Source organism: Sceloporus occidentalis, unplaced genomic scaffold (assembly GCF_023333645.1).
Source record: "Sceloporus occidentalis isolate IW3139 unplaced genomic scaffold, rSceOcc1.0.p SCAF_30, whole genome shotgun sequence".
Taxonomy (NCBI): Eukaryota; Metazoa; Chordata; class Lepidosauria; order Squamata; family Phrynosomatidae; genus Sceloporus; species Sceloporus occidentalis.
Window position 1 is genome coordinate 10190536 of NW_028317010.1, and position 20603 is coordinate 10211138.

Below are 20603 nucleotides of genomic sequence, written 5' to 3' on the forward strand. Positions count from 1 at the left end.
TCAGCTGATTGCCAGTCACAACTGCAACAGGGGCGACTGTGACAAGATATCTAAAAACTGAACTGTACTAAAAGTAAATATTATAGGTTATAATGGGTGCCACCTGACTGTTTGAGGTAATGCTTGACGATGGAAGAGATTCCTTGAGGTGTAACCAAATTACGAGACCCATCTTTCATCACCATACCCTCCACCACAGCACTTAGGGGTTTACAAATGCCATGGGCCAACAGGTCATCGTGAAATCTGAAAGAGACAAAGCAAGACTTTGGCTATGGACTCTCTCGACCACTAGTCGTACTTTTTCTCATTCCATTTTCATGTCATTTCTTTAGATTTAAATTTTAATAGTATATCTTTTTCAAAACTTTTCCTTCAAAAAAAAATAAAATCCCTCAGTTCTCATTTAGAACGGTAACCTTTAGATATAACTCAATAAATCTGTGTCTAGGAAAAAATAAAGTATATGTTTGTGAACCTCGCTAATAAAAACATACCACATACCATCAGCCATGTTCCTTTAAAATTGATTCGATTTAACATCTCTTACAAATATATTACTTATGGATTTTTAACCCCATTCTGTAAAAAAAAATAAAAAATCATTGAGGTCACCCTGCTATAGAAGTACTGGAGATTTGAGACTTGAAGCTATCAAACCACAAGCAACATTTGGCAATACAATTTACAAAAGTAATTTTCGGAACGATGTCACCACTCACGTTTTGTGCTTCCGTGCGTAATCTGGAGTTACGGTGATATACTGGGCTCCCAAGTCAACTGTACAGTTTGGATCAGATGGACAGCGGCTTGTGGACATTCTGCCTCCTACAAAAAAAAGTAATTGACCCGTGAATTTATATGTAAGGAGGATATTAATAATGACGGCTCAAAATATATAATTTAAGATGGTTGAGTTAAAAAGAAACTGTAAGAATTGAACAGCCCGTCCCAGCTTCTGACTAGGAATTATCCCAGTCTGTCTCTTGGCCAGACCCCCTATCAAAATGGATACATGGCTCTCCCCCTAAGAGATCAGCATTGTCCAGATGGGTACCACCAGTGTCTGTTGTTGGATTGGCTCCATTATCCAAGGAAAGTAAAGGCTGGGGCTTCCATAGTATTTTTGTGTGATTTTCAGAGTGATTTTGGATTTGTACTGTGACACAGCACAGGGCACAGATAATGGAACAGACTAACGGTTCTAGGCTTTTCTGGTGAGGAGGGGGTTAGCTATCTCTTCTCAGCACCCCTCCAAATGTGGCCCTAAACCCTTGCGTGAAAGGGCCAAGAAGATCCAACCCTCCTGCAGTCCTTTTTGCTGGGGAGAAAAGGAAGGGGCCACACAGTGCAACCCCATAAGCAACAGAAATGGGCACCTAGGGTCCACCGGGGCCTTCTGGCACCGTTTTATGTTTTTGTTTTTTCACAGCTCACTGATGTGATTACTGTCGCTTCCCTGTACATCTGTCCTCTCTGGCAGCCTTTGCTGCTGCCCTGACTTCCTCAGGGGGCTTCTATGACGGAGAGACGGAATCACATGACCTTCCGGTGCTCCACCATAGAAGCACCAGCGGAGGTGCCGGCAGCAGCGGAGGTTGTCTGTGCGCATCCCGTAGCCGGGGTGTGCGGGACGCGCACAGACAACACCCGCTGCTGTCGGCACCTCCGCCGGGCTTCTATGGTGAAGCACAGGAAGGTCACGTGATGCCAGCGCTCCGTCATAGAAGCCCTGGCTGAAGTACTGGCCACCAGCAGCGGAGGTCTGCATCGCACAGACCTCCACCGGCTGCCCCACTAGACACCAGGGAGTCTGAAGACGGGTTACAAGTAAAGGGATGCACTGGTAAGTCAGGGGAGTTAAGAGTGGCAGAGAGGGGGTTGAGAGCGGCAGAGAGGGGGTTAAGAGAACGGCAAGGTTCAATGTTTTTCTGGAGGCAGAGTGGCATATAGGGCAGGGCTTGACAAATTTGTTGTAAATCTAGGCGCCAGCTAAAAAAGTTAGGAGCCAGGAATTTTTTTTAAACTAACAGTTGGTTAGGAGGGATCTGATCATCATCAGCCCACTTACTAAACTCACAGCATTTGACCTGGAAGCACCCTGGACTTTTAGGTCAGTGCTGGGTTTTTTTTTTTTTTTTTTATATATATAAATATATATTTAACGCTTTCAATGCTGATGTTCCATTGGAGCACAGCATTGACTGATATTTAGTCCCCACAAGCTTGTGGGGACAAATGTTAACCCCTGGAATGCCACAAATGTGTTATAGACAATTGTGGAATTGAAGGGGTTAACGCTGCACTGTCGCTCTCATGGAGCGATCAGGCAGCAGGGGAGGGTTGGGGCTGCTCTCCACACTCATGTGGAGACCAAAGAACCCTCTCCCCCTGTCCCTGAAGCTGCCTCTGGCAGCTGGGACGCAATTGCTGGTCTATAGACCAGCCATTGCAGGGGGGAGTCTCTGATGACTGCTGTAGGCTTCCATGCCTACAGGAGTCAAAGGGCTTGTGGGGGCTGGTTTTTGCTGTTGCTGGTCTGCCTGGGCTTCCAGGCAGACCACCAGCAGCAGAGCCCCTTACAAAACGGGAATTAACCCCTAAATGCCGCGACCGCCGCATTGAAGGGGTTAACGCTGCCCTGTCGCTCTCATGGAGCGACCAGGCAGCAGGGGGATGTTGTGTCAGGTCCCCACACTTGTGTGGGGACCCAATCAACACTGAACCCCCTTTCCTGAAGCTGCCTGTGACAGCTGAAAACGCTATTGCAGGTTTTCCTGCAATCGCGGTTTCAGCCTACAGGATCACTCCGTGGGAGGGGTCTCAGGCTCGGGTGACGCGGGGGCATTTTTTTTTGATGTAAGAGGCTGACAAACTCCTAGGCGCCAGGACAAAATTCTGAGTCGCCATGGCGACCTGGTGCCTGGGATTTGTCGAGCCCTGATATAGGGGGTATAAGGCATATCTGGGAGGCAGAGTGGCAAATAGGGGGATTAAAAGGCATATCTGGGGCAGAGTGGCTCGTTAGGGGGGTATAAGGCATATCTGGAGGGGCAGAGTGGCATATAAGGCATATCTGGGGGCAGATGTGCACAACTAGGGTGGCAAATAAAATTAAAAAAAGGTTTTTTCAATCATAGTTTTTATTAAAATAGTTTACATGTGAATTAACATTTACTAGTAAAACTTTTTCCCCCCTATAGGGTAGTCTTATATTCACCCCCCCCCCCAAAATAATTAATATTCACATTTTGGGGGGGTCGTCTTATAATCGAGCAAATACGGTAATAAGTAGTATATAACTATTTGGCTTACAGAAACAACAGGCGTGGAGGGTCCTGCTCAATCATGTACATCTTAAGCTTACATTTTCTACTGAAATCAATCCATAGGGTAATCCTAACTTAAAGTAAAGCATTAAAGCAAATGTTCCGGCATGTTTACTGAGAAGGGCAAGAAATGTCATTCCCAAGATCACTGCAGACAAATGTGACCTGCCGGTTACAGGAAAGTTGGGATTTGGAACCTTATATGAAATGTAAATCTCTGGACATTATGGCTGCAGCACGGAGAGATCACGTGTGTATATAGGAGCCCATCACAGAGGGACTGTTTGTTATCTATATGTTATAAAACACATATACAGATTTATTACCTGCACCCTTGGCTTTGTCCCATATGACAAGCTGCAGTTTGCCAGGCAGTTCCTTTCTTAAGAGATAAGCACACAGGCTGCCCGTGAGCCCGGCGCCTACGATTAGTATCCGGGACATGGCTGTGTGCAGCCGGCGAGTACAACGATCAGCCTGCGGACAGCCGCTTACAGCAGCCGGACAAACGTAACTTTCCCCGGGTTACAGTCTGGGAAAAAGCTCAGGCCTGCTGCGAACGCTACTGCAATTCCAGCGCTGGCAGATAGATGGCGCTGCACACATTACCCGCTCTCACTCAATGTGCTTAAAGGGATAGTCACAGCAATATAAACTGAAGTGTGAAGCTGCATTGTACACAATACACCGCTGTATGTTTTGGGTAATAAAGGACAAATAGTTATAAAACTAGGCGTCCATTAATTGCAGCCACTTCATGGACTTCTTCCTATGATGTTTCAGTGGGCAGAGGTTAAATAGTGAGAATATAATGTCCTGCAGTCATAGCGACAACATAATGCTCTGTCTTTGCTGGTGTTCTGTTGCCTCCTGCTCAGAAATAGGCAGCTAAATAGAACTTACCTTTCACCTTAAATCAAACACCGATCTACCGTCATTGTGCTACAGTCCTGATGTGGTTTAATTTGTAAAACCCGAGGTATCTGCATTTCCCTCATCAAGTGAAGAAATGGTGACTGTGCTCCATACAGAGGCATGCTACATACACCGCTGTGCCTTCATCTTGTGATGGAGCAATCTGGAGGATCATTCCATTGGTTTCTGTAGCGATTGCTCCACATTACTAACTTAATCCAGAATAGCTATTCATAAATACATGTGATACAACGTGATTATTTTTCCTTTGGTAAAATACCAAGTAGGGCACAGCAGGACAGCTGTCAGAAATTATTAAACTCGCGTACCACACCCTTCTATCAACCATAGTCTACCTTTCCTGGACTAGGCCGACTAGGCACAATGGGACGGTTAAAAGGGAGATCTTTGTTCTCCCCAACTGGCCTATTTATGCTATGGATGATGAAGTGGGTCAGCACAGCCGCCGTAGACTTCATTAAAAGAGAACGTATCCCGGCGCTCCGTTTCTTTAAGGCATCCAGCTCAATCATTGTACCTGGATGCTGACCATGGGGGAGAAGAAGACCGGGGGCCGATGATCCAAACGTGAGCACGTCACTGCTTGTGGGTGCGAGTTAGCATGCTTGCGATGTTTTCTTCCCTAGGGGCAGGTTCAGAACAGAAGCCTGTTGGCTGCTATCCGATACGGGGGCACATAGCCTGCTGTGTTACCTGCCATAAACCGAAAAAAGGGGGGCAGCACCGCTTGGAGAGGACTTCACTGATTTCATAGAAAAGAAATGCCAAGCTGAAAAAACAGTTTAATATTACAAAAAATGCTAAACCACCAGGGTTTCAGCGCTTTATTAATGACAGCATTAGTGTGGGGGTATTTAAAATTCCAGTTTAAACTCATCATGATCTTAATAAAATCTTAGCAAAGGCAAATTATTTTGAACGATTGGTAAGGAAAAAATGCTGCTAAAGGAGTTTGTCACTTGTGATTTATAATGTAGCAGTTTCCATGGTGATGATAAGGATGTATAATACTACCTTTATATTATTATTATAATAATATTCATTGTTGCAACATTCCATGGAAACAGTCAGATTACAAACTAACATCTACCCATACGATTATACATGAGCATGATATTAAACATTCAGACTATTAATGGCCATTATAATTCTTCTTGACATTTGGGCATTCAAAGTCATGCCTTTTAGGCTCTGCTTTACAACCAAAGATATTACAAGGAATTCAGAGGCAGACCTAGTTTTACAGAGGGACGACTTAATGGGACAGGCGCAGGCACTCACCAAGACGAAGAATGTACGTTTAATACACATTCTTTAATGTTGTGTAAAATAAATAAAGAACTTGCAGTAAGAAGAAGTTGCAACACGCATTGGCTCCTCTGTGGTCTGATGTTTAGCACCACTGAATGTCGGCGTCAAGTGGCACCCACACATAATCAACTGGTGGGGGGTGGTCATGTTAGGTCCCCGAAATGCTCTGACTGGAAGGGAGAAAACAGGCTGAGTATCTCTTATCCGAAATGCTTGGAAGCAGAAGTATTTTGGATGAGGGATAACTTCAGATAATGGATCCGTGTCGGAGTATGGTGGGGATATATTGACCCCTGTACTCTCTGGCCATTCTCGGCGCACAGCGTCACAGCAGAGAAGTCGAGGAGGCAGGGAATGGCTCTGTGGGACTACAGGAAAGGTCAGGTAACAGCAACAGGAGCTTTCCACCCACCCCAGGCATTGGTATCCCTAATCTGAACTGCACTCATGTGGACAGAAATTCAGATTTTGGATAAGGGATCTTCGTATAAGGGATGCTCAACTTGTGTGTACATGGGGGGGGGCAAAGGCATAAAGTAGGGTTCTACGTTAAAATGTAAAGGGTTCACCCAGCTTCCATAGCAGAGGATGACCAGAATATCCCTTTAAATGTGTCCAGGCTGCCACCATTTGGTCCAATTACGCAACAGAGAAATCAAAATGACTCACTGCTTCTAAAAACACTTCAGTCCTATTCTTTGCCTTGTGGTTATCTGATGGCATTAAATATTCGCATTGACAGGTTGCTCATATGCATGGGATAATTATATTTAGCCTTGAACTTTGGATAGTGGTGTTTTTATTTCATTAAAAACCCACCTTTTAAAATGAAAGTACAGAAAACAACAAAGTCCTAACTAACTTTTACTAACACAACTTATGGTAACTGTGGAATAAAACATTTCGAGTGGTGAGAAAAGATAAAGCGATATAGTTACAGTATACGGCCATCCTTCTGTATCACTAAACTAAATTTAAAAAATGAGAAAATAATAATAAAACCACGAGACACATTAATTTAATTAAATGCAATTATTTTAATATTTTAAATAAAAAAAGAACCAAAGAGCTCCTATGTACTGCAACTCCCACCATCATTGGCCAGGATGATGACAAAGGAGTAGTAGCCCTGCAGGTGTATTTTCTACCAAACTCGTTCCTCTAGCTCGGTGTGCCCACCCTGCTATCCATTCCATACTGTCACCTACATGGGCTGCGTGTGGATGCGATATTTTATACGCCAGGGAAGGTGGGGTGTCCCGGGCGACTGTTTCCATATCTGCCTTTTTAGCATTAAGAAAAGAGAAGAAAAGGGTTACAAAATACCAAAGAGGAACTAAAAGTTATAAGAACCTTAATATAGAAAACAAAACAAGAAGCAGAACAAATGACTAACTTTATATCGCAAAATATGTGGCTTTGTAACAGGAAAAGGGGACTTTAAATTATTGTAACATTACTCAGTTTGCCCTGACGGTCAATGCTTTGCACAAGCAAGATCTGCTTGCCTATTTCTGGCATACTTCAGCCTTAATCAAGGTGATTAATTTATTTACCGCATCATCAGCTTATTAAACTTTACCTGCAGTTGGATAAATTATTAATTTGTTAATTGGGGCAAAAGGAAACAGCATTCACAAAACATTTCCTGCCATTATCAGTGATCAAAAACTGCACCCCAATCATGGATGCTGCAGGGCAGGGACTCTGATTACCACGGCCGGGGAGTGTGTGTTATGTATACACTGTGGCCACTGACAACACGATGAATACTTTTGTTTCTAAAAACCTTTTGGACCAAAATACAAGAGTATCTTCCGGGCTGTCCTGTAACATGTTGAATTTGTAGGTTAAGTCTCCAGTCTCCGGGTAATAACCCCAAATAAGTAAATATTGATAAGGATATTGAGTTTAAAAACCTGGGTTTTGATACTAAAAGGTTATGGATACAGGGAAGATGCAGATCTCATTGAGGCCCATCTGAAACCATCGCATTTCCGCGCACGCATCATTCTCACCTCCGGCGCTAATTCGGGGGGGAACGCTGCGGGTGAGGTGTCTGTGTGGATGTACGGAAAGAATTCCTGTTGCAATTAAGCAGCCAATCAGGGGCCAGAATCGTGATACCACAGAGGAGTACGGTGACTGCGGATTGTGCATCTTTCTTTGCAAGGGCTGTCAGGGGCAGTTTAATGTCCCTTTAAAACTTTAAACTTTCTGCAAAGTCATATCATGCAGAAGCACCTATCGCTTTTTATAATTTAATAATAATAATATATAATATATGGACTTGGGCACAAAAAAAAATACAACTCAACCTTACAGTGAAAGGCAATGTATTACCTGCAGAGACTTCCCAAATAGCTGTTTACTTAAGAAACAGTGTAAGCTTTGTGGGACGTAATAGAAGCCCCTCCCGTGTATATTGCTCCATTGTTCTCATGTTACAGTAAGTTACACAACCATTAACTGCTGTGTAAACGGAACCTGACGAGCATCCTTTACAGAAACAGTCGTCCTCGGTTACAGTGCAGTCACGTGATGAAAGTTTCATTCTCAACCCGAAGTGCCTCTCAAACATGGTCACATATGATTGGATGCTGTGCCTACTAGGTGAGGTAGTTCAGAAGCAAATATACACCTCTCCCATTGGTGAAATCTGCATATTCATCGAGTAAGAGCACAACTGATTGGACGTGTAACCTGTCGCCGTCAGGAGAACGAGCCCGCCCCTTTAGTTATGTGCTGGTGGTGCGTCACTTGTCTGAGTGAGCTGATAGGCTAATAGGCTTATGCGCATCCTGGTTCTGGTCACAGTGAAGTCTGTGTGCTGCTGCTGGAGAGGGTGTGTGCAGCCGTGTGTCTGCGGTATGTGTTTAGTAATTACTTTAATAGAGTATTTTGGTGTGATAAGTCCCAGTGAGTGTAATTACTAATGACACTGTGTAAGCTGAGTACGTTTACTTATTGTCAGGGTGTCAGCGTAGAGTGTTTGTCAGTCTAGTAAAGATGCATTAGAAGGCTCTTGCACCGTATGCTCTGTATATGTACATTTATTTATAAAGGTATTCCTGTCTATATGAATAACAGTTACAAGATGTGGCTGCCGGTAGCTGTTCTGGTTCTGGCCCAAGGCGTTGTGCATTCGGTGGATGTGTCAAGCAAAGTCCGAAGAGGAGCCGGAGACTTTATCTATAGAGCAGATCCTGAAGCATCAATGAATATTGTAAGTCAAAGATATATAAATATACATATCGGTGTATGTGTGTGTGTATGTATATATATATATGCACACTACCGTCTGGGGTCACTTGGCTGTTTTCATAGAAAACAAGGAAGTTTCTAGCTGTAACATAATTGCAACACTGTTTTCCAATGATTGCTATTAAAGGACCACTGAACGCCTATGAAGATATTCCATTAAAAATCAGCCGTTTCCAGCTACACTAGTCATTTACAACATTAACGCCGCCTGCTCTGGATTTCTGGTCAATTTCTTGTTATTTTTAATGGGAAAAATTTGCTTTCCTTAAAAACCAAGGACCGTTAAAAGTGCATCGTTGTGTATATAAAAGTGCATCGTTGTGTATCTAAATAGATATATATAGATACAGGTATATCGATATAAAGACAATTTCTAACATAATAAAGCACTGCTTTTAAACAAGGCTGGGGTGTAAGACAGATCTAGCACATGTTTTGCACATCGATATAGATATATCGGTAGATAACACACCCAAGGTAAAATAAATTGTCTCTGCATATTGCTATTTTAAAATTGTTGGCTTTCCCTTTTTTTGGGAATGTACAAGACTTAATTAGATTATAATATTTTAATGATATTTAGCTGTTGCCGTTAGCAGTTGTTGGACTCCAACTCCTATTGAATTGCTGGCCAAAGGACAAGGAGCATGAATGAACGAGTCCGGTTGTCCAAACAGACTATTGTATAACAAGTTATAAACTAAAGCAGCACGGGACTGCAATAAATATTTACCAGTGAGATTTATTTGCCGTTCATCAGATCCTTTATGTGTAAACACCTTACAGCATGATAAATATTTTTAAAATGAATCTTGAACTGTCTTTTTGCAGTATAAAGCATAGTTACATCAGAGAGATTTAACTTCGAGTCTCCCTGCATTAGCTGTACATCTTGCAGGGCGAGCTCCACATTCCTTGTAAGAGAAGCTCACAATGGTTGGCCCTTCATAATGCAGAATGAAATTCTTTCGTTAAAATTAGAACCTTTCCTGCAAACTGCCACTTAGTCAATCGGCCCTTTTTGTTTACTTTACATACTTTTAACGCGTCGCCAGCTCATGTTTTGATGTCTGATTTTAGAAGCAGTTTTTAGAGTTTTCTAATCACACAAGTCAAATAAAAATGAGTTTTGATCAGTTGTGAAAATGAAGAACCATTACGACAAAGCATTTGCGGTTCCTGTTATTGACATCGTCTTCATTGTAGGATTTTTGCAAAATACTCTGAATTGAAGAGCACACGAATGCCATGTGAGATCTCGTCTTGTGACCAGAAAGATAATTCTCTTTTATTCCTGTAATGAGAATTTCCACTCCCCCGACTACGCATTTTTGTGTGAATATAAGCCTTTTATGCTAGGATCTGTCTCATGAACCTTGAGGATATGTTACTGGTAGGTGCCTAGTAGGGAACATGTCATTTTCTTTAATGAAAGACTTCAGTTTAGGAAAGCACAATTGTGAGGTTTCCAGCGCTAGGTGACTTCTAAAAGACGTTGACTTCCTGGGAATTTCTGTTGAGTGTGGTATGACTTTGACCTACACAGTCTAATAGGAAGAGCTGGCCAACATTAGGCCCCCAAAGTCTCGGGTAAAGTCAACCTAACAGTAAAATGAACACGATGTCCAGAGATCTGACTCCAAGTGTTCCTCCTGCCAAAGAAGAGCGTGAGCATTCTGTCTAAACTGAAATAAAAAAGAATTGCTCTCGTACATATTGGTGTCTGGGAATGATGTAGCAGCCGCTGGATATCAAAACTTGATGATGCCTGCCGTAGATGAGTATAGGAGCAAGGCTGTTGGGTAGAACCGGGTAAGTGTATGCTGTTGCCCCCAGCTGTTGTTGGACCTCTCTGGGGCATGTTGGCAGAGGATCGTGACTGTTGTGGTTCAGTAGCAGCTGGAGGATCGTAGGTTCTCATGGCTTATATTGTAACAGCTATAGGATTCCAGTGAGTGAAAGTGATACAAAGTGCCAGTTGTCTTTAATTCTTCTTTTTCTTAGGATTCTATGTGAATTAAAAAAAAAAAGTGTAAGGCAATTATTGAAGGGGGAGTCCCACCAAGTAAATTATTTATTTATACATTTTCTAGTTGTTACCTTGGCCTAATCTATTCGAAACAAACACCCTGACTCATTTTCATGCTGCCTTGTGATAAACATTAGAAGGGCTCATTCTGAAACTCTAATGAAACTGAGGAAAGGGTTTCATTGGACAAGCAGGTATACATTAACTTTGCCAAAAACAGGTTCCTTAGTGTGACGTTTGATCAGGGAAAGTCGAAAAACCGCATAACTGGGTCATAGCAGCGTCAAGGTCTGCCTATAAGTGAAATAAAACCGTTTTCTTCAGTGCTAATCTACGTTACTGGATACATCACAGCATCCAATGCCTATATATATATATATATATATATATATATATATATATATATATGTAGATTTAAAGATACGTGATTTATGACATCACTAAGCACTTTAGACTTTTCATGATGTCATCCAGAACTGTTACAATTTTTGCTTCAAAGGTCAAAATCAGCTATATTGTGAAATGTGTTGTGGAATTTGTCCTGCGTGGAGGATTATGATGATACCGGGTATTACAGCCAGGTAAACTTTGCACTTTGTGTCAGCTGTAGTGGGATGATCTTGCTTTGTTCTATGACCTAAGGGAATACGTTGTCAAATTTGTTGTTTATAAGGATTGTCCTAGTTTCTCTTCCAAGCAGGAAGGGGCCGGTGGGCTCCACAGCCTTAACAATGTGTTTCTCTGTACTCTCGGTTATTTTACAGATTTGGGTAACAGAAGTACCCTAGTATGCCACAGATTAATAGCTTTGATTGCTTAGGTTGTCTCATTTCTTCGGTGATAAAAATAAACATTTCTTTTGTCCTCCACATGACACTTCCATTTTGAATTTATTGTCCTCTAGAGTGAGTTGATCACATTTTGGGGATATCCGAGTGAAGAATATGAAGTGATTACTGAAGATTCCTATATCCTCAGTATCAACCGAATACCTCATGGGATCAAACGTTCATCTCCAGGTATGTATTTTTTTTTTTTTTTTATATGACCATTATAAAATTGCAACTGCAAACGAGTGCTGCTTATAGCCATTAAAGTTTGAAAATGGTTAAATTATTTAACACATTACTAGTAGAGATTAGGGCTGTATGGGGTTAAAGTACTTTGTATGAAGCACCTGGAAGAAGCTGCAGCGAATTGCCCCATCCGCTTGCCGGTTTGGTGCCAGTTTTGGCTCCTTGAGGCAACCAGTCACTGGCAGGAACGCACTCCCGTTTTAAAGTGCACATGGCATCTGGAGTGTCCCTTTAACACCAAATAAAGAAGATTAAATATAGGGTTGGAGTTAAAACGCCCATCACGGCGATCGGCTTTCATCGGTATACTTAAAACAATATATGACTGTCAATATTGCAAACAAACTTGAACCAGACGAGGAACCAAGTCAGGAAACAGCTGTCTCTCTTTTTTAAGGAAACCTTGGCTCATTTTCATAAACACAGTAGCCTGCTGAAACAGGTCCGTGGCGGACATCAATGTCTCCCTTTTCATTTGGAATGAGACAATTTCTTCATTACGTACATTCCGCTCTTTGTGGAAATGAAGTGTGAAATGTTCTGCATGGTTTTAATGGAGTGACACCATCTGCTTTCATAGATTTGCTGGGCAGGCTTTGCACAGATGCTTAGGTTGGGTTGTAATTATTCAACAACGGAACTTCAGCTGTGCCGTTTCCTTACTGACTTGGCCCGCGATCATCTGCTGGAGAACCGTCTTTGGTCAAAGTGCCAAGACCTAACATGAGGTTTCCTTGTGGCTGGGACAATATGTCCATGTGAGATTGAACATGTTCTTGGAAAAAAACACGGAGTTAAGAAGAAGCATATTTATGTTTATCGTAATTTGTCAATCTGAAATCAAATACACGCCTTATTCAGGAATGATGAGGGAGCGTAAGATTATGTGAAGGACTCGTGTTGGATGCCAAATCCTACTTCATGGAAATGTGTAGCCCAGTTAATCCCTTTCTTGTTGGATGCAACCGTATTGAATAACAGTGATTGCTGGGACTTTTTTTTTTTTTTTACCACACCTTAACTGTTTATTAAAAACAGAACATTAAACATGTTTTCACTTGGGAAACTTTTATGTCCTACAAACATGAGCTTGTTTGTACATATTTCTTAAAAAAAAAAAAAATTGATATATAATTCTATGCAACAGGCTTTTGTATGGAACTGCAGTGAATAATGTGTTACAAAAAAAGTAATTTTTTGAATGTATTATATAATCTATAACACTAAGTGTATGGATTGCGACCAATATAAATAATGTTCTCTAGAAATGCCAGATGCATTTATTACATTACGATACAGTAAATTTACTATGGTTTTGTAAATTTTACGCATTTTTCCATTGCGTGGATATGCATCTGTAATTTTATGCCTTGTCCCAAGTTGATGCCAGATTTGTTTGTTTTTTTGTATTTTTTTTCTTAACTACCCTTATGTTAAGCATGATCATTACATAGTACAGTGGAATAGTACTTTACAAACTATAAGCAAGATTAAAACGCAAACATATAACAACTTAGGTGATATTGTACCTGTATATTTCACGAACCTGGGTAAAAGCACGGTTGATCAACCCCAAAAAACACACCTTTCACTTGGCCATTATAGATTACTGTGCTGCAGGGTAGCGTAATAAACTACATTTGATTTGACACTGAGAGGCATTTTTTTTCTAGGAGTTTAGCTAGATTACAAGCTTACTTTTTTGTTTAAAAAACAAAACAAAAAATTCTTCCATGTACTGTTGTTCCCTGAAATGACTTGAGCTCCCCCTAGTGGAATTCAATTGTTTTATTGATGTATGATTGTATCACAGTTCGCAATCTGTGCCAAATCGATGGCGATAGGATTTGTTTATATTTTGCTCTTGTTTTCTCTTTAAGTCCCTAAGCCTGTAGTATACTTGCAGCATGGCTTGCTTGCTGATGGAAGTAATTGGGTTACCAACCTTGCAAACAATAGCCTGGGATTCATCCTGGCTGATGCCGGCTATGATGTTTGGATTGGAAACAGTAGAGGAAACACTTGGTCAAGGAAACACAGGACGTTGTCGCCCGAACAGGCTGAATTCTGGGCTTTCAGGTATTCCGCTATCTGTATGATTGTACTCATGGGCAGCATTCGAGTTTAAATGGTAGTCTTTCTCACCATGTCGCATATAAAAGTATGTGAAATTATAAAATACCTCAAAGTGTTTGCTGAATTTGCAATACTGTAGACATTGCTAAAAAAATACTACTGTCAAATGATTTAGGAAAATTAAAGCGACAATTGTGTGGTCGTTGGAGTTTAATTAGTCTCACACATTCAATGAAATTTGTCAATTTCAAATGTCTGAAAACATTCAAATAAAACAAACAAAAAAATGAGACAAAGAGAGCTCTAAATTTATGTTTGCATTTGTAGATATTTTCATAGATTCTCTCTATATCCTACCTTCTCCACGGCTGCGTCACTGTTTCATTTCCCGCAGCTCCGCATCTTCTCTTTCCTCTTCTTGATGTTTTTTCTCCTTGGTTGGTGCACTTCTGCAAAAGGCAGAGCCATGGGGACAGCCTCTACCCCGTCTTCCTCTAATCAGGGGAGTGGATGTGCCCCGGAGGCTCCGCGCTTTTGCGGAATTTACTAGAAGGTCATGTTCTCTGAGGAGTGTGCGAAGAAAGAGGACACGGGGAGAAGCAGACTAAGAACAAGAAGAAGCAGAGCTGTGGGAAAAGAGATGGGTACACAGAAGATGTTGGAGAAAACTGTGAATGAGGGTGGCAATGAATTTCCTTTCCGACTGGAAAAAGCTCTCCAAATTACGACTGAACCTAAAGGACAAAAAAAAAAATAAAGTCGTCTGAAAATGAACGGTCCAAAATGCAACAAAAAATTTCATTTTTATTAACAAAATCATTTATGGTTAATTTGAGCAAGTCTAATTGTAATCGTCCAAAGGCAGTGTAAAGTAAGAGTACTGAATTGACAGCAGTGCAGGAATGACTTTGGACTTAGTGGTGTCCAAAAAGTTAGTATGGCAATGAGTGGCAGGGGGTATGAAACATTTAAATAATTAAAGGGATTAAAGCAGACACAAGAGGAAAGTATATTTATTTGGAGGAGCAGTCATAAGAGAAGAGCCTGTAGTCTAAAGGTAGAGGGTCAGGTCAGCATAAATATAATATAAAAGTAGTTGGCTGGACTAATTTTGGAAGAGAAGACAATGATGCATGATATTAAAAGAAAGGTATTGCCAAGAGGATCCTGACATCTTTTTGTATTTTATACTGAACTTTGCACGGCACTTATCAAAGAAAGAGGGTTTAGCCTTTTGGGAGGTCGCAGATCTCTTTAAATGGAACATTTTATTTGAAGAATAGACCTATGAGGTACTGAAAAACGTTAATTTCTACATGCCCCAAAACCTGCTACACTGATACAAAATGCAGAAGACTTAAAGTATGCAAGAGTTGATGCAATGATTAAAGGTCAAGTAGTACTTTGGTAATTGAGGTCTTTGTTTCGTAGTATTGAACGGTTAGGGTCAATGTCGAAAAACAGCCTTAAACATTTTTTTATATTACAGTTATGATGAGATGGCTAAGGAAGATCTTCCGGCGGTTATCAACTTTATTCTTAAAAAAACTGGCCAAGAACAAATATATTATGTCGGCCATTCTCAAGGGACAACCATTGGTAAGCGTGTCTTTTGTCGCGTTTTGTAGGACAACTGCGTTTTGCTGCTGCGTTCCCTGCGAAAAACACTAGGTGGAGGCGCAAGCAGTCCTCCAAAACCTAACCGTCCGTAACCACAAACCAGCCGTCTTGTTTATTCAAGCGACATTGTCAAAGAAAACAGTGCGTCACAAATCGGATACTATTTTCTGAAACAAGCTGTATGTTTTGATTAGAAAAGTATATCATCCATGCATGAGCGCAGCGTGGTGATGTCACTTGATAGTTATTGTTTCTGGAGTCTTGTCTTTTTACTGTTTTCTTTAGGTTTTATAGCATTCTCAAGCATGCCAGAGCTTGCCAAAAAAATAAAGATGTTTTTCGGTTTGGCTCCTGTGGCTACCATCAAGTTTTCCAACAGTCCTCTTGCAAAACTAGGATATTTCCCAGAGTTCATTGTCAAGGTAATTATTATTATTTAATTTTTTTTCCATTTTTCATCAGTTTTTAAATGAATGGACTACCGATGACAATATAACTGTCATGCAATACGATGGCGTTACCGCTTATGAAAAAGACCACTCTAGATGAACTTGCACTATGCAGGCGTGGATGCAGGCTTTTGTTGCGTAGTGAATACACGTTCCAATGGACAGGCAATATAACAATACAGCGACCTCACAGTGTTTTAGACAGCCCTGGAAAAACGTTTGACTACAGCTGGTACAGAGCATGAAAAAAATAAATCTAGCAAGTTCAAAGCAGGTCATACTGTGTATACTAAGTATACTTTGACAATTTTAAAGGTGAACCTAATTTGGCTAGTAAAGCAATTTTAAATGGAAAGGTTGTTACCTTAAATGTGCTATTCCAGTAAAGACGTTTATCTATCGATTCCCGCCCCTGATATAAATTTATAGTCAATCAGGCAGGTTGTTTAATACAGATAAGCAAGAGGTTTATGGTGCGTTGGTTAAAGTGGGCTTCTCTCTTGGGGGGGGATCTACAGTACATTACAAGAGTATTAAAATGGTTTAGTAGTAGATAATGTGATACAGTAGGCCATTGGTATTCATTCCACTGTCATCCTATTCCCAGTTTGCAGCACCAGTTCAAAAATCATTTGCAAGATGCGGCTGCACAAAGGGTCCGCTCAGCTGTCCTATGAATCAACGTGCATATCATTGCCAGAGTGTCCCTTTTTAGTTGTTTATGTTTAGAAGTCTTCGTACCATTTATTGATTATTGTACAGCACTACAGAATTTGGTGCTATATAAAATATAAAACAATAAAAAATAATAATAATAATTTGTATTCATTTTTCTCTAGGACCTGTTTGGGAAAAAGGAATTTCTCCCGCAAACCTACCTCATCAGGTGGCTTGCTACGCACTTGTGTACCCACGAGTTAGTGGACAATCTGTGTGGCAATATCTTCTTTGTTCTCTGCGGATTTAATGAGAAGAACCTTAATATGGTATGTTTTGCGTATCCGGTCTGCTGGAAGTTGCAGTACTCTTAATAGTTGACATTATTGCTTCGCAGTCCAGTTTATTGCGTGAAGGATTGCTAAGTATATAGTTTAGGTATAATTATATGTTTATCTGTAAATACCAATTTGCATTTTGTTGGTGGGAGAGCTGTTTGACTTTATCCAAGTAAATGGTAATTTGATGGCATTAATTAGATTTAATATGTAAAACATCCTCAACGTATTCCCCAGGATTGGCTCTGCTGGGTGTACTTCTGGTTTATAGTGAATTTGAACTATAGTGAAAACCAGGTAAATGTATATAAAATACATAACCTGCTTTAAATGTGCTTTTCCACCGGCTGCTGAATGTAACGCTGTTTTGTAACGTCATGCAGCATTAGGAACCTCGTTCTTGGTGCTGATGAATGCCCAAACCAACTCTTCCCAGAAATATTTCTTTAATCAAGGAATTGACGTTTCCTCTACATGGAAATGCTTCTAGGTTCATTTTCTGATGTACTACTGTTATTTGCACCTCATGTCGATTGTCTTCTTCTACATGTTCCTTAAGAACAGCTTAATTACCTGTACGTTTTGTTACATATTAATCTGCGTTTATTCCGTTTCTTCATAAACTCTTTAGACGCGAGTAAATGTATACTCTTCACATTGTCCTGCTGGAACTTCTGTGCAGAACATGATTCATTGGGGACAGGTAACTATGTCTTGATCGCCCAACCATTACCAAGTGAGACTCACTTGAAATGTATTTCATGTAACGATGTAGGCTAGATCATTTGCGTAACATGCAGCCTCTGATATAATGTACTCTGTTTATAATCTATATTTTTTACTTTGTGTTTTATTTAGGCTGTTAAATCCGGAGAGCTCAAAGCCTTTGACTGGGGATATAAGGGGAATATAGCTCATTATAACCAGGTAATAAATGTTTTATTGAGGTCTCGTGAGAGGCATTTTCTTTATACTGTGAGATATTTTAGTGTTAAAGAACCTGCAAACATGCTGCGATACTGTATGGCGGGGGTTACTTAACACTGGTTAGGTGCCCCGCTACAGATATCTTTTTCAGACCTGAAGTGATTGTAGAGCGGCCTGCTTTTATGTATGTTCTTGGAGACAACTTTATTTTACAATCCATATTGAGGTTTCACGATTTAGCCATGTCAGGCTGCTTAGTTTTGTGTAACGTGTGTAAGGAGTAATCCGGTTTCTCCAAATAGTCTAACGCTTGCTCAAGTTTAATATGGAAGATTTAGGGAGCCCCGTTAGTCCAAGATAAGAGGAAGAATTACACCTAGTTTTGTGATTCTATCCCTTTTTTACTTTTTTCTTTTTTAATCGGCTCAGCACAGAAAAATATCACCTTCATCACTCCTGGTAAGAATCTTTGCCCAACATATCATTGGATTGGACTGTACACTTTATGCTGTGTTTGTGTAGAGCAGGTTTGGTGGTCCTAATACAAACAAGTTAGATATATCCTTTTTTTACTCAAGTTTCACATGTATTACTATTTTTTTCTTCCAGACTACTCCTCCCTGTTACAGAGTGCGGGACATGAAGATCCCAACTGCTCTGTGGAGTGGCGGCAATGACTGGCTGGCAGATCGCAAAGATATTGCCATGTTACTTACTCAAGTCAGCAACTTGGTCTACCACAAAGAAATCCCAGAATGGGAACATCTGGACTTCATCTGGGGATTGGATGCACCTTATCGCATGTACAACGAAATCCTTGACTTGATGAAAAAAGATTTGTAAACCACGCTGCTATCACGAAGGTGCCATATTGACTCTAAACCACAGTCGAAGCACACTGAACACCTTAAAAACCTCCTGGATCCTGCTCTAGGGTTCACTATACATATTGTGCCCTTTTTCTAGACAGCGATTCACAGGACTGCTTAGAAATGAATAAGGCCATCAAATGAACATCTTCGGGTAATGTTCAGGACTTAGACCCAAAATCAATTAAACAACTCATTCAACTACTAACAATTAAGAAAATCTTTTGGGTAGAAGAAAGTTCTAAATTTAGAATGGGTGCTTTGTTTCACAGAGGAAGAATCCACTAGAAATACTCTTACAATGAGCTTCATTTTCCTCATGATGGTTAGATCTCTTTTGAACATCATTACCAGTGCCATATCTTATTAGACTTTTGTATGTTTTATTGCCAACAATGACTCTTGGAACTAACGTATGCCTCATAGTTAAGATTCATGGAAATTTTAGCTAAACAAAAGCTCTGGCATTATCTCTACTCTAAACTTTGGTCAGATTGTTTTGATATTATAATTATTGAGGCCGGTTCAGTTATCTGACACGACCTAATTTACAAATACATAACTTATGACATATGTATTGTAATATCGTATTGCATAAATCAGTTGTTAATCCTCTCTAGGGAAGAGTTTTATTGTATTTTTAAGATTTTTCAGATTGTTAGTAATAGAATATAAACCAAAGATATTTTATTGCTTAATGTTTAGATTTATTTCTGCGATTTCATATCTTTTTAGTATTTCAGATAAACATTTCCTGGTTTAAATGTTTGTATAAAAATATGGCTTTATTAGCATCTCATATGCAACTTTATTTTTTTAAATTCACATCGCATTTTATAAACTTTTTTTTTTGTTAATGATCTGTAGGTTTCTAAGCATACTTGCTGTCAACAAAATATCTATTTCAGAGTATGAACAGTGCTGACAAACTGATCACAAAACAGGCTCTGGCCATACTGATACTTGTAAAAAAATAAATATAATAAAATACTGATATAATGGCTCAGGGATATTTTATCAGGATCGACTGATACAAAAAAAAGTTTAGTAATATTTTGCTACCTACAGTGTGACCAGGATGCTAACCACTTTTAGATGTGCAATTATTAACTTGTAACTTAACTTCATACTTGGGAACCAGTGTGGTTTCGTGTGGAGGATCTGGGAATCACAGCTGATCACTGGAGCTGTGCCTGCTTCCACCCCATCCCTGTCCCGTTCTATGGTATCTTTGCCTCAACGTTTCCAATGGGAAGCAGGAGGGAAATACCACCCCGAGCAAGTTTTCCCACTTAAAGCTATACTTTTTTTAAGCTTAAAGAGGACTTGCCTGATAGAATTGTAATAACAAAATTACATACGCGTTTGGTTACCTCTTAAACGGTATTAGCTTCTGTCTTTTAGGGTTCTAGATTACAGCAATGTGCAGCCAATGAAGAGATGAGGAAAGCATTATTTTTCAATGTAACAGTCTAGTTTGCCAAAATCAGAGCTGTGAAATGTTCTAATGCAGTTAAGCCATTGCAGCATACTGTATAGAATGTATAATATAGTATTTGTTTATGCACTCGTGTGTGGGTTTTTATATACTGTATATATAAGTGAAACTGCAGTATTTGTTCATCAATGATCCATTAAAATACAACAATACTATGCCACCATGATATGTAAAATCTATTTTGTAATACAGTTTTCCATTAATGCATATCATTCACTGTCTAC

At 40.2% G+C, this 20603-nt stretch overlaps 2 protein-coding genes across 4 annotated transcripts in view; one reads left to right on the forward strand and one right to left on the reverse strand.

The window, feature by feature from the left end:
* LOC149299027 (renalase-like) overlaps positions 1-3773 on the reverse strand; it is a 42605-nt gene extending 38832 nt beyond the window's left edge. For both annotated transcript variants that reach the window (XM_089486971.1, XM_089486970.1), the window contains exons 1-3: positions 3656-3773; positions 723-828; positions 104-246 (exon numbers count right to left, since the gene is read on the reverse strand). In XM_089486971.1, coding sequence (XP_089343097.1) covers positions 104-246; positions 723-828; positions 3656-3773 — 367 coding nt within the window. The remainder of the gene's footprint in view (positions 1-103; positions 247-722; positions 829-3655) is intronic.
* A 4900-nt stretch (positions 3774-8673) lies between these two features.
* Positions 8674-18855, forward strand: LOC149299028 (lysosomal acid lipase/cholesteryl ester hydrolase-like). Of its 2 annotated transcripts, none has more exons than XM_089486846.1 (9): positions 8674-8802; positions 11774-11888; positions 13826-14024; positions 15511-15620; positions 15927-16063; positions 16930-17076; positions 17717-17788; positions 17944-18012; positions 18622-18855. In XM_089486846.1, the coding sequence occupies exons 1-9, from the start codon at positions 8674-8676 to the stop codon at positions 18853-18855; spliced, it is 1212 nt and encodes a 403-aa protein (XP_089342972.1). The 2 variants fall into 2 exon arrangements, with proteins under 2 accessions (XP_089342972.1, XP_089342973.1); XM_089486847.1 differs by lacking the exon at positions 16930-17076 and adding an exon at positions 13759-13768 and having other exon boundaries at positions 8794-8802; positions 11774-11892; positions 13834-14024.
* The last annotated feature ends 1748 nt before the right edge of the window (positions 18856-20603 follow it).